We start from the raw sequence: 15,246 nt of genomic DNA on the forward strand, positions 1-15,246 counted from the left end.
AAACCAAACCAAACCCACTGCTGTCGAGTCAATTCTGACTTACAGCGACCCTGTAGAGCAGAACTGTCCCATAGAGTTTCCAGGGAGCAGCTGGTGGATTTGAACTGTGGACCTTTTGGTTAGCAGTTGTAGCCATGTGATAGGGCTGTATAACTTGGTGGTTTGGGCTTAAATGCTTATCGGTTTATAGATTAATGGGAGGGTTATGCAAAAGGAAGCATCATATAGCTTAAAGCTGTTGGATAAACAGGTCTGTATCCATGGTAGTAAGTTACTCATTAAGACAACTGGTTGCTAGTTCATCAGGAGGTAAGCGTAGCAGGGTGAATTTCAAAACCAGGTTAAAGGCCTGACTCAGCCACTTACCAGCTTTTACAACCCTGGACAAGGTATTTGATTTTTTCCAGCCTCAATCTCCTCATCTGAAAAGTAGGAAAGATAATATTAGTACCTACCTCATAAAATTTAATGACATAATCGACATGAGACATTTAACTCAGTCTTTGGCATGTTGTTAGCCCTACGGAGCACAGTTTGACTCTGACGTACATGGGGTCACCATGAGCTGGAGTCGACTTGACGGCAACTGGTCTGGTAAATCCTCAGTAAAAGTTGACTCATACTTTTTACTGTATGTAGACATCCTTGGGAAAAACCGGAGGCGAAAGATGACAAGCATCTCAAAATAAGGACCTTTTGCTCAACTTTTTAGGGCAGCACCTAGGAACTATTTCTGAGATGAAATACATTCTTCTTCAGAAAGTCCTAGAGAGAAGCAAAAAAAAAAAAATATCTGTGGAAGTTTCAGTCAGTGGTCGTGATTTGGTGGTGAGTTTCGCTGAGTAAATTACTCTCTGGAGGCGCTTTCTCGGCTATATAAGGCACATTCATTTTCCCAGGACACTAGACTGTCATTTAGTGCCAAAGAAAAAAGCTATTTATGGAATGACACCGTGGCATCCCCAAAGGATTTAATTTACCTCCCCAGAAGGTGGTGTATCTCACGGCATTGCAAGCCCAGCCGTATCAATAACTCAGGTGGTTTAATTGGCTTTTCCCCTCTTCTTTCTAAAGCTGCGTCGATCCCATGGTAATTAATTTTGTGTGCTCTGAATTGTGTTATTTACAGTGCCAAGAAACTCGAATGAATTCATATTAGAAATCGGTGCGAGGATATTTGAGAAGGCTATAAAGAGACTCTCCAGCGTTGATGGGCTTCACCAAATTAGCTCTGTCGTCCCCTTTCTGATGGATTCCAGCTGCTGTGGATACCATAAAGCTTCCTACTACCTCACAGTCTTTTATGAAACTGGATTAAATGTACCCCAGGACCAGCTGCAGGTAGATATTTCACGGGTTCCGGGCACAGCGGTCACCAGTGTTATATTTGCAGAGTAATGCTCTCTTGCCCCGATAGAACTGGTTGTATTGCAGCTGCCTGGAGTGCTTTGAAATTCTTTACACCCGAGACAAACGTCCTGAGGCTGTGTTAACTACAGGATCCCCTGCTTTCTGTGAGTGAAAAAGGCCATTTCACCCATTCCTGGACATGGATTTTGGTATATTACATATTTGATATACACTGGTATATTTGTATATTGATATATTGCCGAAGGAACAGTTTGGGCAGGGCTTACCAGAATCCCAGTCTTTCCAGAACAATCAATTCTTGCAAATACTCTGGCTGTGTGACCATTACCCTAGATTACTTTTTTAGCTAAGTGAAGCCACTTGAACCCCTAGTCAAGATATTTTCACATCTTGACCCAACCATTGAAAGAAAAACCGTGCCAGAGAGTTTCATTTTTGGTTTTGAATCTAAATTTATCATGCGGTTGCCTAACACTTGGAATCACATTTTCATAAGTTCTACTAAATGTTTCCTTTCATGTTTGGTTTCAGATTTGCACACTTGATTATTTATCGTTAGTTTGGGGTGACTCAGACAGTGTAGGTAGTTTGGAGTCCCTGAGTGGTGTAAGTGGTTAAGCACTTGACTACCAGCTGAAAAGTGTCTGACGATCTGTTTCCAAAAGGTTACAGCTTTGAAAGCCCTGTAGGGGCCAGTTCTACTCTGTACACAAGGGGTCACCCTGAGTTAGAATTGAATTGACTCGATAGCAACTAACACCTGCAGCAACAATATGGATAGTTTAGATCTGCCCAGATGGCTCTATGTTCCTTTTCAATGATTTGTTTGTAGGTGTCTCTGGTTTATAGGTGCCACTGATTGATGATACATTTTTTTGAATCCCTGAGGCAGACCCTGCAAAGGTGGAATAGCGTAGAAGATTCTAGCACTGGCTGTGTTGCAGGTGTCTATGTGACCCTTCCAACACTAACATTCTGGGAGTGTGAGGCGTGACATGGCCAGATTCAGACCACCTGGCCATAGATGACGTAGCTGGGGCAGAACAGGGATCTTTGGAATAGTTGGCAAATGCAGAGGGATGTCCTAAGAGAAGTGAGGGGATGACCCCCATTTTTACCATGTACCAAGTCAGGGAATTTTAAGCTTTTAGATGTTGTTGTTAGTTGCCATCGAATCAGCTTCGACTCATGGTGACTACACGTACAACAAAATGAAATGTTGCCCAGTCCTGTGCCATCTTCATGATCATTGGTATGCTCAAGTCCATTGTTACCGCCACTGTGCGTTTCGAGTGCCTTCTAACCTAGATGGATCATCTTCAGCACTGTATTAGACAATATTCTCTTAGATCTTAGGAAGCACCAAATGCTGGAAATTTATAAACAATTAGAAGCTGGACTGGTTTCTTTTTGAAGATTTATTAAAAAAAAAAAGGCAAGTCAACATGCATCTGGGTTGGCTGGGCTTATATATAGAGACGGGACCGGCTGGCATTTCAGTGTGGTGTAGTGGTTAAAAGCTACGCTACTAACCCAAAGGTTGGCAGTTCAAATCCACCAGTGCTCCTTGGAAACTCCGTGGGGCAGGTCTACTCTGTCCTATAGGGTCACTGTGAGTCGGAATCAACTCAACAGCAATGGGTTTGGTTTTTACGGGTTTCATCTACAATCTTAGGAAATTTTGGTCAATTTCTTCCTAACAGGGCATGTTGTATAGTTTGATTGGAGGGCAGGGCAGCGAGAGGCTATCTTCAATGAATCTTGGGTACAAACACTACCAGGGCATTGACAACTACCACCTGGACTCGGAACTGTCCTATGCCTACTACAGCAACATTGCCATGAAGACGCCCCTGGACCAGCACACGCTACAAGGAGATCAGGTACGAGAGAAAAATGCATGGAGATGGTTATGGCCCTGTTTACCAAGACTTCTTGGACAATTTTGTGAAGTGCCTGCACCCCTGATTGGTTTAGTCCTTGGCTTTCGGAGGATGCCCGTACTCTAATGGAGAGAAAGGCTTTCTTGCACTCTCTAATTTTTATTTCCTGACTGTGTTCTTGGGCTGAATGCAGGTACAGTTCTACATCCATGCATGAAAACCTTTGCATGAGTGGGAGTTCTGGTATACCAAGGGTGGATTTGGACCTGAACAGGTTTTGATTTTGCAAAAAAATCTGCAGCAAGGGCATAGGCATCTTGTCATTGTTCTAAGAGCCTGTGAGGTGATAGGGTCCCCAAATGTTAGAGGGGATTGAGTACAGTGGGGGAAGTAAGCTAACGCCTTTTCTCAGTATATAATGATCAGTCAGGGTCTATGATCTACAGAAGCAAGCTCCATACCCAGCCATGTTTCCACTGCTGGGTGACTTGAGAGACATCTGTCCCCATCACATGAACCCTGCTAACTTAGTGCCCCCAGATGTCCAACAGCATGTAATGTTTGAAGGCTCCACCCTATCCTGGATCAGAGACGGGACCAGAAGCACTAATTCCAGCCCTTAATTTTGCAGGCTCCCAAATCTTATTGACTCACTGCAGGTGTCTAAGAAATTGGTGGCTCACATCTGCCACAAAAAAGCTATGTGTTATGTTAGACCAACCCATGGGTTGTTTCCAGACTTCTTTTGAGGACAGGAAATAATGAAGTATAAGTAAGATAGGAGTCCCGGGGCGGTGCCAACGGCTAATGCGCTTGGCTGCTAACCAAAAGGTTGGAGGTTTGAGTCCACCCAGAGGCGTCTGGGAAGAAAGGCCTTGATCTGCTTTGAAAACTGAACCATTGAAAACCCTAAGGAGCACAGCTCTACTCTGACACACATGGGGCCATAAATCAGAATCGACTCCATGGCTGGTGTTAATATTGGTAAAGGCGATAGTGTAAGGATAAAATGAAAGCTGCCTCTGAATGGTGCAGACCTGCAACCAATGGAAGGAGACAATGAGATGGTTGGCTTATTGCAATGGATCTTTATATACTCTTTTTCTTCAGAAAAGAATTTAAGATACAGGTGGGCCCTGATTCACAACTGGGTTCCATTCCGACGACTTTGTTATGTCGGTTCTGATATAAGTTGAATACCGTATTTTTTTTTTCTTTTTAGTTTTCATCATTATTGCCTTTTATCATCAGTACCTATAAATCATAACATTGAACACCTGCGAGTGAACACCTGAGAATGATAACATCGTAAATTATGTGCTTCAACATTGTATGTAGTACATATTACTAATGACAAGATATGAAAAAAAACTGGCAGCTGTAAGTGTGGTTCGTAATAACTTGAATGCGTCGAGTGCATTGCAAGTCAGAGACTACCTGTACGTTGATAATCGTGGAACTTGAGGCACTCATGTTGAGAAGAAGTATCATAGTCTATACAAAGGGTTGGCAATTTTTTTTCTGTAAAAGGGCAGATAGTAAATATTTTAGGCTTTGGGGGCTTATACAGTCTCTGTAGCAACTGCTCATCTCTGCATAGACAGTATGTAAATGAATGGGGTGGCCGGATTTTAACAGCAATAAACCATGTGTAAATGAATGGGTGTGGTGGATTTGGCCTTCATCCATATCATCAACTCTTCATTTCCTCTGTTTGTGCCTGGTGAGCCAGGCTTGGGGTAGGCTTGGCTAGGTCAGGACTATTGAATCTCAGATTGAGCCACAAACAGGAAGCAGGCCACTGTCTCCCTGTCTCCCCTGCTCTGCTACTGGATTGGACTTAGAAATCAACAGTGCAGAGAACTTGTCCTTTGATGATTGGGGAATGGATGGTTTCTGGAAAGGAAAGCAACAATGGCGACTGTACAATTACGAAGTAAGTGGGACTCAAAGATATAGGCTGTCAGTGAACACGAAAAATGACTCGTGGTAAAACATCAAAAGGCTGCCTATATCGGCATCTTAATTCCTTTAGAAAATAATGGCTCCTTCTGAATGAATTTACACATCCTTCCCATTTGTACATTTGTGTTCTGTCAGTGTATGTAAGATATGTGCGGAATTGGACCTCGGTTTGACGGGAATTAATTAATTAATTGATAAAGGTTTTTCCCAAAAAATCACGATCCTGAAAAAATACTTGTACAAAATCAAGCCACGAAGTAATATTGCTGTTGTCTTGCTAATAAGCCTGCATGTGGTAATAATGTTCTATACATATCAGAGTTTTAAGAAACCTCACTCAGCATAAATTAGCAACAGGAAATGGTATGTTGCTAACAAGCTCCTTTTCTTTTGAAGATTTGGCATATGAAATGTTATGATTATGAAAGAAAATGTTTAATTGGTCAGAACCAGAGGAGATGAATAGAAAAGATCCATCTTGCAGCTGAGAAGCCGTATGATTAAGAAGCCTGGGTAGGAATTATACAGTTAGGAGAATGGCATCATAGCTCATTTTCTTCAGAAGATGTAATTAATGGCTTCTTGAGAATTTAAGCAGGTGTCATATGTTGATTTAAATGTCCTTTTGTGCAGAAATCTATTAATTCACCAGCAGCACGTAGCAAATGAGGAGATATGGAAAGCCAGACCTCTAATTAACAAACCAAGGATCCGGCAATAACTCCTTTTCTTGATTCCTGTTTCATTTTCTTTTTTTATGTAACTTGTGGTTTGCATCTTTTCATCTTCATTACTAGTAATCTCATTTCATGTCACTTCTTAATGATTTAGTGGGACCTTGCTTCAGGTTCAACAGAAGGAGGATGGCAAATTTTTTTTAGCTTGTTTGTTTTCGTGGCTTAATCGAAAATAAATTCCACTTCCTCTGTTCCACTCTTACATGTTGCTCTTCCTCAAAGTTCACTCTCCAGCTTCCATTCTTCTCTTTGTACGCCTTCCGGAAGGGAAGGCTGCAGTCTCATCCATACTCCTGGTTTCAACTGCCCTCCACATAATTTTCGCCTTCCATGTGGGAGACCTGGGTTCGATTCCTGGGCAATGCACCTCTTGTACAGCTACCACCCCTCTGTCAGTGGAGGCTCGCATGTTACTGCAATGCTGAATGGGTTTCAGTGAAGCTTCCAGACTAAGACAGACTATGAAGAAATGCGTAGCCATCTACTTCCAAAAATGAGCCAGTGAAAACCCTATGGATCACGGAGGTCTGATCCACATTGATCATGGCAGTGGCACAGGACTGGGCAGCATTTGTTCAACAGGCAGTCCCTGGGTTACAAATCTCTGACTTCCGTACCGCCAGTAGTTATGAATCAACCCCTATAAAAGCTATTGTATGAAAAATTCAAGGTATATACGATGGTTTGTAATAACAAACGTGTGCTACCTTGCAACACACGTCAAAACACTATTATTGTTATTACTGTATTATTTTGTTAAAAGTGTTTTAGTGTACCTATCTTTCTTTAATGTTTTCTATGCATAGAAAGGTACACTATATATTATATAGTAAGACAAACATTTGACTAACTGACGTTAGCTACTGTTTTGACTTACGTACAAATTTGACTTAAAAACAGACTTAAGAACGGAACTCGTTAGTAATCTGGGGACTGCCTGTTCTGTGCATGGGATGGCCGTGAGTCTGGGGCCCACTCAACAGCAGCTAGCAACAAAAACCACATACTAATGACATACAAACCTTTCTCTCCGGCTGAGATTTCTTTTACAAACCCCACATCTGCAATCATAACATAGTACAAACAGAACCATCTCATCTTCTCTGTTCCCCATAAACACCTCAACTTATGGCACCATTGTCCATGCTAGAAAATGAGTCATCTTCCATCCCCTCATCATCCTATCAAAGGAGCCCTGGTGGTGCAGTGGTTAACCGTTCAGCTGCTAACTGAAAGGTCGGTGGTTTGAACCCACCAGATGCTCCGCCAGAGAAAGATGTGGTACCTTGCAAACCCTATGGGGCAGTTCTGCTCTGTCCTATAATGTTACTATGAGTCAGAATTCGACTCCATGGCAATGCCTCTAACAGCTCGACATGCCAATTTCTCTCTCCTCCCCATCTCCATCCCTACTGTGGCTCCCTAAATTTGCCCTTCATCATCTCCCTCCCAAACTGCTTTCACAACCTTCCACCTATCCCCAGTCTTGGTCCTTTTCCTTTCTCTTCTTTCTAAGGTTGGAGTGGACTGTCTACAGCACAGTAAAACCTGGCTGCACGTCAGTCACCTGCAGGCTTAAAGGATACCTCTGCCCAGGCTCTACTCCCAGGGTCTTGTTGAAGTGACATGGGGTGGAGCCTGGACATGTACTATGCGTTTGTGTGTATATAAGGAACCCTGGTGGCGCAACAGTTAAGTGCTTGGCTACTAATTGAAAGGCCTGGAGTTCAAACACACCAGTGCCTCACGGGAGAAAAGACCTGGTGATCTGTTCCCATAACGATTACAGCCTAGGAAACTCTATGGAACAATTCTACTCTGTCCTGTGGGGTCACTATGAGTCGGAATAGACTCGACAGCGTACAACAACGTATGTATAAGTGTATATTTTTCCAAAGCTCCTCAGATAATTATAATGTAAAACCTGGGTTACCTCCCCTTTGCCTGCTCACTCCTTCTCCTACTTTAACACTTGACTCTGACATCACCTCCTCCTCCAGGAAGCCTTACTGAATTACCCCTTTGCTGTGCTATCACAACACATGGGCACGTCTCTGTCCTTGTTCTTATGACAGGTATTGTGTACAGGGTGATGAAGCTGGCACCCCCACTAAACCACAAGTTCCTGAGTCAGGGACCTTGTCTCATTCACCTGGTGACCCCAGTGCCCAGCGCTCCATTGGTGTTTGTTAATGCCGTGAGCGGTACGTGCAGAGCATCCAGGGATGGACGTAAAATGATTACAATGCCCTGTTGACTCTGATGTTTTTGATGGGACCAATGTTTCACTGCTGGCAGCAAGTACTCAGAACATGCGGCTTTAAACTCTGCCTCTTTTGCATTCAACACGTCGTTTGTGTATGACATCCTACATCTGGGGAATCTTGGGTATTCATCTCCCTGTCACTTCTTCGTTACAGCTGATATTTCCCCATTCTTACTTTAAAAGCCCTAAAATGCCAGATTTCGACAAAGAAAACGTGTACTCCCTATTGGGAGCCGAATATTATAGTTGATTTGAAACACCCTAAGAGGCAGGTTCCTAATGGTAGCTCGGACAAGCCCTGAAGGAGGTTAGTGGATGTAGGTGGTTTAAGTGTAGGTTATGAGATTGCCCCTTCTTGCCAGGCCTGCTCCTGAGTTCTCAGGAGAGCTGGCCGAACACTGCACAACTCTGGAAAAAGCAGATACTTCTGGAAAAGGTGAGGCTGTAGAGAACCTTCGCTCCCCAGCTGCAGAGTTGGCGGGTTTTTTTCTTCCTACCTTCTTTTGTCTTCCTTTCTTCCTTCCTCTCTGACCCCCTTCCTCTCTGTCTTGATCTCTCTCCCCTCTTTCTGTCCTTGCCTCGTTTTCTGTTTTCTCTCTAACCCTTGTCTTCTTTCTCTCCTCCATTCTTCTCTCTCTTCCTTTCTCTGTCTCTACCACTTTCTTCACCCTCTCCATCTTTCTCTCTCACTCTTTTCCTGTAACCAATGACACAGCTGATATAAACAACTACCCTTTGTAGTCTGTAGGCTGACCAGCCACAGCTTTGAATTCTGAATTCCTGATTCTAGGTAGCTACCATAAAGTCAGTTCCAACTGATGGCGACCTTATGTACCATAGAATGAAATATTGCCTGGTTCTGTATCATCCTCACCATCGCCAGCATGTTCAGGTCCATCACTGTGACTATTGTACCAACCCATCTCACTGAGGGTCTCCCTTGCCCTCACTGGCCCTCTACATCAGCAAACATGATGTCCTCCTCCAGCAACTGATCCTTCCTGATGAGGTGTTCAAAGCAAGCACGTTGGACAATATTCTGTTGTCTATAGGGTTTTCATTGACCAATTTCCAGAAGTAGATTGCCAGACCTTTTTTCCTAGTCTGTTGGTCGGAAAGTTCCGCTGAAACCCTTCCACCATGGGTGACGCTGCTGGTATTTAAAATACCAGTGGCATAGCTTTCATCATCATAGCAATGCGCAGGCCACCAAAGTGCAAACTGACAGACGAGTGGTGGCCTGATTCTAGTGACACTGGTTCCATAACACAGCAACAAAAAGAACCCCCCTGAAGCTACAGAAGATCCCCTGAACTGGTCAGCCTGAGGTCTCATTTCCTGCTATAGCCCACCCTACTCTCCTCCCTGCCCCCGCCATTGCTTCTCTTCACTTCAGCTTCTTCCTGGCCTGGTCGCCTTTTCCGCCAAGGCATTATATCCAGGTCACAAAATCTTGTTTGAACAAATAAACAACGGAATGCGGTTCCTTCTCTAGGGTTGTTGTCTTTACAGTCGGTTGGCTTCCCCAGCAGGCCTCAGTATGTAACTCTGATGTGATGCCAGCTGCTGCAACGGTGACCCTGGAGCTTTGGAGAGGCAATCACCTGCCTGGGTGTGGCATGCAGTGTGGTGTAGTGGTTAAGCCTGTGAGCTCCAGGGCCAGGTTTGCCTGGGTTCAGATCCCAAGTCTACTGTTCATTGGGTAAAAGCTTGGATAATTCCTCTTGCCTGTCTCAGTCCCTTGCCTGTGAAATGGGCATCATGATGGACTGAACCTCACAGGGTTGTTACAACTTGAATTAGTTAATCCACATGACAGATGGGAGTAGAGCCCAGCACACAGTACAGGCTCTGTAAAACATTTCTGGCTCCAGCACCCTTGTCCCAATTTCGATTCCTTTCATTTTGTAATGCTCAAGAGCTCTTAGATAGATCTTTGTCCTTAAGACATAAGGCTTTCAGGTGTACGAAACCGCAGATGCCAATAGAAGGGTTAATATTCTAAACTGCTCTCAGCCTTGTACACTTTTGAATGAACTACAGCCCTAAAAGTGACGAGTTACCATTTACTGAGAACTTGCTGTGTGCCAGACCCTCTGCTAAGTTCTTTATAAACAATCTCATTTACTCCTTATGCGACCCTATGAGGCCGGTATGAGTGTGACTCCCATTTTACAGATGAGGCAAGTAAGACGCAGAGAAGCTAAAGAACTTGTCCAAAGTCACACAACAAATGAGCAGTAGAGCCTAGATTTGGATCCTGGTCTTCCTGACTCTTTGAACTATAAAAAAATAATGGCTAACATGTTGAATGCTTTTGATATAGCAGGTGGCATGCTAAGTTCCATTTTATAGATGCAGAAACTGAGTCTCAGCTAAATAAAGCAATTGGCCCAAGGCCCACAGCTAGTTACTGGCAAATTAGAATTTAGTTCCTGTTGGTCTGGTTTAAAACATCTTGCTCTGAATGGCCCCACCCTGCTGCAAAGCTTGATGGGGAGAAGGGAGAGAAGGTTGGGTCAAGGGACAGGGTTACAAAAGACAAAAGCGTTTCTTCTTCACAAAGTTATATGCACAGTTGCTCTGGTTCTGCCATGAGATGTGGCCTTCACCCAACACCGTTGGCTTCAGCCCAGACGCATCAAGTCCTTTGCAGACTTGTGAGACTGGTATAAAGAGTGTGGGCTCCATAGCCAGCTGGCCTACATTTGACTTCTAAATTGAAAAAGCTAAATATATGACTTGAGCAAGTTACTTAACCTCTCTGGACCTTAGCCCCCACATATGTAAAACGGGGGTATTGATGGTGAAACACCTAATTAAATTTAAATCCCTGCAGGGTAGGAACTGTGTTTCATTTGTTATGTCTTTCATTCAAGTCCCATGACAAAGAGAAGGAAAAGGAGGGGAAAACGAAACAAGAAGAAAAACAGTTGACAACCAATGTCACAAAAATACGTGTGTTAATTGTTTAGTGAGAAACTAATTTGCTCTGTAAGCCTTCATCTAAAGTACAATTAAAAAAAAAAGAAGAAAAACAACCAAAAATCAAAACAACCAAACTCTCCAGTTGAGCAAAACATCCGCAGCTGATAATTCCCTATCAGAGCAGCACCAGTTCCAGCCCAATTCCGGGTTGATTGCAAAGTATAAAGTGACCCTGGGGTCATTGGTCATACACTTTGCAGAGAGAACCAGATACAGTAGCTTGTGCCCAGATGGGATTCCAGAGCCTTCCCTCAAGAGGGTGACCTCATGGAGGGGTGGGTAAGGGCCCTCCCTGTCTTTGGAGTCAAACCATTCTGGTGTCCAGTGCCAGCTTTACAAGTGTGACCTTGGGTTCATTGTTTCACCTTCTGAGCCTCCATTTCTTTTCCTATAAATTGGGGACAATGGTACTTGAGTTGCCTACCTGTTGTGAAGATGAAATGGAAGAAACATGTTAAGTACCTGGTTCAGAGTAAGTTCCAGAATGGTAGTGGGCATCATTCTTCTGATGGTTGACATCAACTTGGTGGCCTCCCTAGATAAGACACCCAGCAGAAATTGCTACCGGCTGGGTTCTGAATCCTGGGACAGTCCCCAAGTCTCAGTTACTACCAAGGCTCTACACCCATCTCAGCCCCTAGTTGCTGTTGTCGTTAGTTGCAGTCCTGTCGACTCCGACTCATAGCAACGCAGTGTGCACAGTAGAACTGCTCCACAGGGTTTTAAGGCTTTCGGAGGCAAATTGCCAGGCCTGTCTTCCAAGGCACCTCTGGGTGGGTTCGAACCACCAACCTTTCAGCTAGTAATTGAAGGCTTAAGAGTTTTCGCCACTCAGGAACTCTCAGCCCCCTACGTCCTTGAAAGGGACTGCTGGCTCCATGCAGCCACAGTGGAGGAGGCAGCTGAGGGACATTCTCAGGAATGGGGCTGCAGATTCAAGTCTGTGATTCTGAAGACTTTTCTTAACTAACCAACAAAGAGGGTCAGAGGGGAAATCAGGCCTGACTCCTTGTTCTCTGAGGCTTCTTTCCCCAACAAGGCCCGATCCAATTCTTTCACCATCTGTGCTGGGCATGAAAGCCCTCTCCAAGAGCCCCTCACGGCACCGTTAAAGCCTCGTGCGTAAGCAGAGACGATGAAACAACGGGACTGGTTTTTGATAAGCAGCCAAAATTTATACACCGAAATGAGTCTTATTTTCTTCAAAGAAGTCAGATACCTGGGAGGCTGTGTGCAAATTCAAAACGTTTTTTGAACTTTCCTTTTGGAATTGTCTTTAGAGCCTCTGGCACATTCTTCTTCGCGTCCTTGGAGGTAACAGGCCCTCTCCTTTTCAGGGTAGATTTAATTTTTGGAAATATCCAAAAGTCATTTGAAGCTGAGCCTGCTAAATAAAAGGGGTTAGTCATGCAGGATAAGAACACTTTGGGATAAAAAAAAAAAAAAGAAAGAAAGAAGGTTATACTTAGAAAATATTGATTTGTCTTTTTTCAATGTTGTGTGTAATCTGACTCTAAAATCAGTTGCCCAATGTGGACTTCTGGACAAGCTTGAGTGATAGAAGTGAAAGCAGAATAAATTTTGGCCTCCCAAGGCAAAAACTTGGATAGGAATAAACACTCATTCCGATACCTGAGATGTGATATGGTCATTTAAAAAGAATTTGATCTTACTGTATTAGAGACATGCCTCATATTTCAACTGTTCATTGAATTTTTGCTGGAGTAATTGTTGGTTTAAGAATATATAATGTCATGACTTTTGCATGCCCATGTTATTTGGGCATTTTCTCTTCTTCCCTCCTCCCTTGACCTGCCTCCCTTTATTTCTTCATCCCTTTCTTCCTCTTTCAGGCATATGTTGAAACAATTCGACTGAAAGATGATGAAATACTCAAGGTACAAACCAAGGAAGATGGAGACGTCTTTATGTGGTTGAAGCATGAAGCCACCCGAGGCAATGCAGCAGCTCAGGTAAGAGGACACTCCACTGGATTGGTGGGTCCGTCAGTCATAATAGACCAGGGATGCTGCAGTAGAGGGCAGTGGTGGTTCAGTGGTAGAATTCTTGCCTTCCATACAGTACCCCCAGGTTCGATTCCCAGCCGATGAACTTATGCATAGCCACCACCTGTCTGTCAGTGGAGGCTCGTGTGTTGCAGTGATGCCGAACAGATTCCTGCAGTTTCCAGACTAAGTCGAACTAGGAAGAAAGGCTTGGTGATCTACTTCTGGAAATCAGCCAGTAAAAAAACAAACACCTATCAATCACAACTGTCTGATTTGTAGCCGATCGTGGGAATGGCACAGGACCAAGCAGTCCTTGGTTTCATTGTGCATAGGGTTGTCATGAGTCAGGGCCTACTCAGCGGCCACTAACAACAACCACATGCTGCAGTAACCAAATATCTCAAATCACAGGGGCCGAAAACACCACTGGTTTATTTCTTGCTCATTCTACACATCCAATGTGGGTTGGCAGGGGCTCTGCTCTTGCACGCCTTTAGAAGCCCAAGCTGATAGGGGAGTCATCTCAACATGTGCTTCCAAGACCACTGCAGCTGGGTGATGGCTGTGGTGCATCACAGGCCGGTTCTGAGAGCTCCTGCTCAGAAGTGGCCCAAGTCACCTGTCACACTTCGTTGGCCACAGCCAGTGCATGGCTGTTCTTAATTACAAGGGGGCTAGAAGTGTGGTCCTACCAAGTACTCAGAGGAGAGAGAGACTCAGCACTTATGAGCAGCCCTAAGGACTACTATCAGATACTTTGATACATCAGGTAGAAATAAAAAGAGGCATCTCCAGGACCAGGAAAGACTAGATGGGCATCAAGGACTGTGAATTTAGCCAGGAGAAGAGAATCATGTATGGCATGTGATCCCAAAAGGATCAACCTTACCTGTTAAACATCTCTTGTCTTTTGAATAGACTTTTAAGAGGACATGAAAAGGCAGAAGGCTGGGAGAACATTCTCTGTTTCCTTTCGTTGATTTCACGATAGAGGCAGGCCCTTGGTGGGAGCTGGTTAAGGCTGATTGCATCCAGAGGAAGCCTCCTTCCCACAGGAAGGATTCAGCTTTTGTTTAGTGCTGCTGGTGAGCAGAGGACTGCAAGGAAGAGCCTTTGGGGCTGCTAAGCAGGGAGAAGATCAGAGATGAGAAAGGGAAAGAAAAGAATCAGAAGCATTGGCAAAGCAAACATTTCAGAGACTCAAGCATTCTTTTCGAATAGGTCTCCCACCCCTCTGGAGGGGTTGCCTTAGTTTTTCAGGGGATACTTGGCTGAAAGTTTTAAGTATTTAGGTGGAAGAAGGAAGAGAAGGAAATGAGGGGAAGGACAAAAAGAAGGAAAGCCAGGTTTGAACATTGTGCTTTTTTAAAGAACTATCTACATGGGATCAAATTGACAACAGCAACTTGAAAATTTAAATAGGAAGCTTTGGGGCCAGTGAGTTTATGTCAATGCGGGAGGAACGATTCGGAAAAGGAGAGTGAGAATGGTTGCACAACTTCTAGAATGTAATCAATGCCATTGAATTGTACATGTGGAAATTGTTGAATTGGTGTATGTTTTGCTGTGCATAATTTCAACAGCAATGAAAAAAAGAAGGAAAGAATAAGGGACCCACATGGGGTCAGAATGTTAACAAACATTTCCCCGTCCCCATTCTTGGACACCTGTCCCTGGCCTGCAGTCTTTCTAGCACAGGAAGGAATTCCAGTGCATAGTTCTGGAAATGCCTCTTCTAGAGACATTTCCTGGGTCCTCCAGAGCTTGCATTAACTTTCTTAACAGTGGGCATGTCTTCCTTCTTTCTTTATTCAGCAAGTCTTTGTTGAGTAGCTTCTGTGTTCTAGGCTCTTCTGGGTGAGGGCAGAGGGCAATTACAAATAGCATCTTGAATAACATCTCACAACCTCGAGTCTAATGGAGTTAGCCATGTGATGTGACAGGGGAAGATTGATAAGTGCTATAAAGCCTTACGGTGTACAGAGAGAGTGCCATGGTCTTCACTGGGCCAAGACAGCAGGGAATAT

At 44.0% G+C, this 15,246-nt stretch overlaps 1 protein-coding gene across 9 annotated transcripts in view; it reads left to right on the forward strand.

Moving 5' to 3' along the window:
- The window catches only part of SEL1L3 (SEL1L family member 3), a 144,449-nt gene that overhangs the window by 80,382 nt on the left and 48,821 nt on the right, over positions 1-15,246 (forward strand). For all 9 annotated transcript variants that reach the window (XR_010322145.1, XM_064285989.1, XM_064285995.1 and 6 more), the window contains 3 exons: positions 1,130-1,341; positions 3,075-3,254; positions 13,064-13,183. Coding sequence is in view for 8 of the 9 variants with exons in the window: in XM_064285989.1 (XP_064142059.1) it covers positions 1,130-1,341; positions 3,075-3,254; positions 13,064-13,183 (512 nt within the window). In the remaining variant the exon portion in view is untranslated. The remainder of the gene's footprint in view (positions 1-1,129; positions 1,342-3,074; positions 3,255-13,063; positions 13,184-15,246) is intronic.

Source organism: Loxodonta africana, chromosome 5 (genome assembly GCF_030014295.1).
Source record: "Loxodonta africana isolate mLoxAfr1 chromosome 5, mLoxAfr1.hap2, whole genome shotgun sequence".
In the NCBI taxonomy this organism is placed as follows: Eukaryota; Metazoa; Chordata; class Mammalia; order Proboscidea; family Elephantidae; genus Loxodonta; species Loxodonta africana.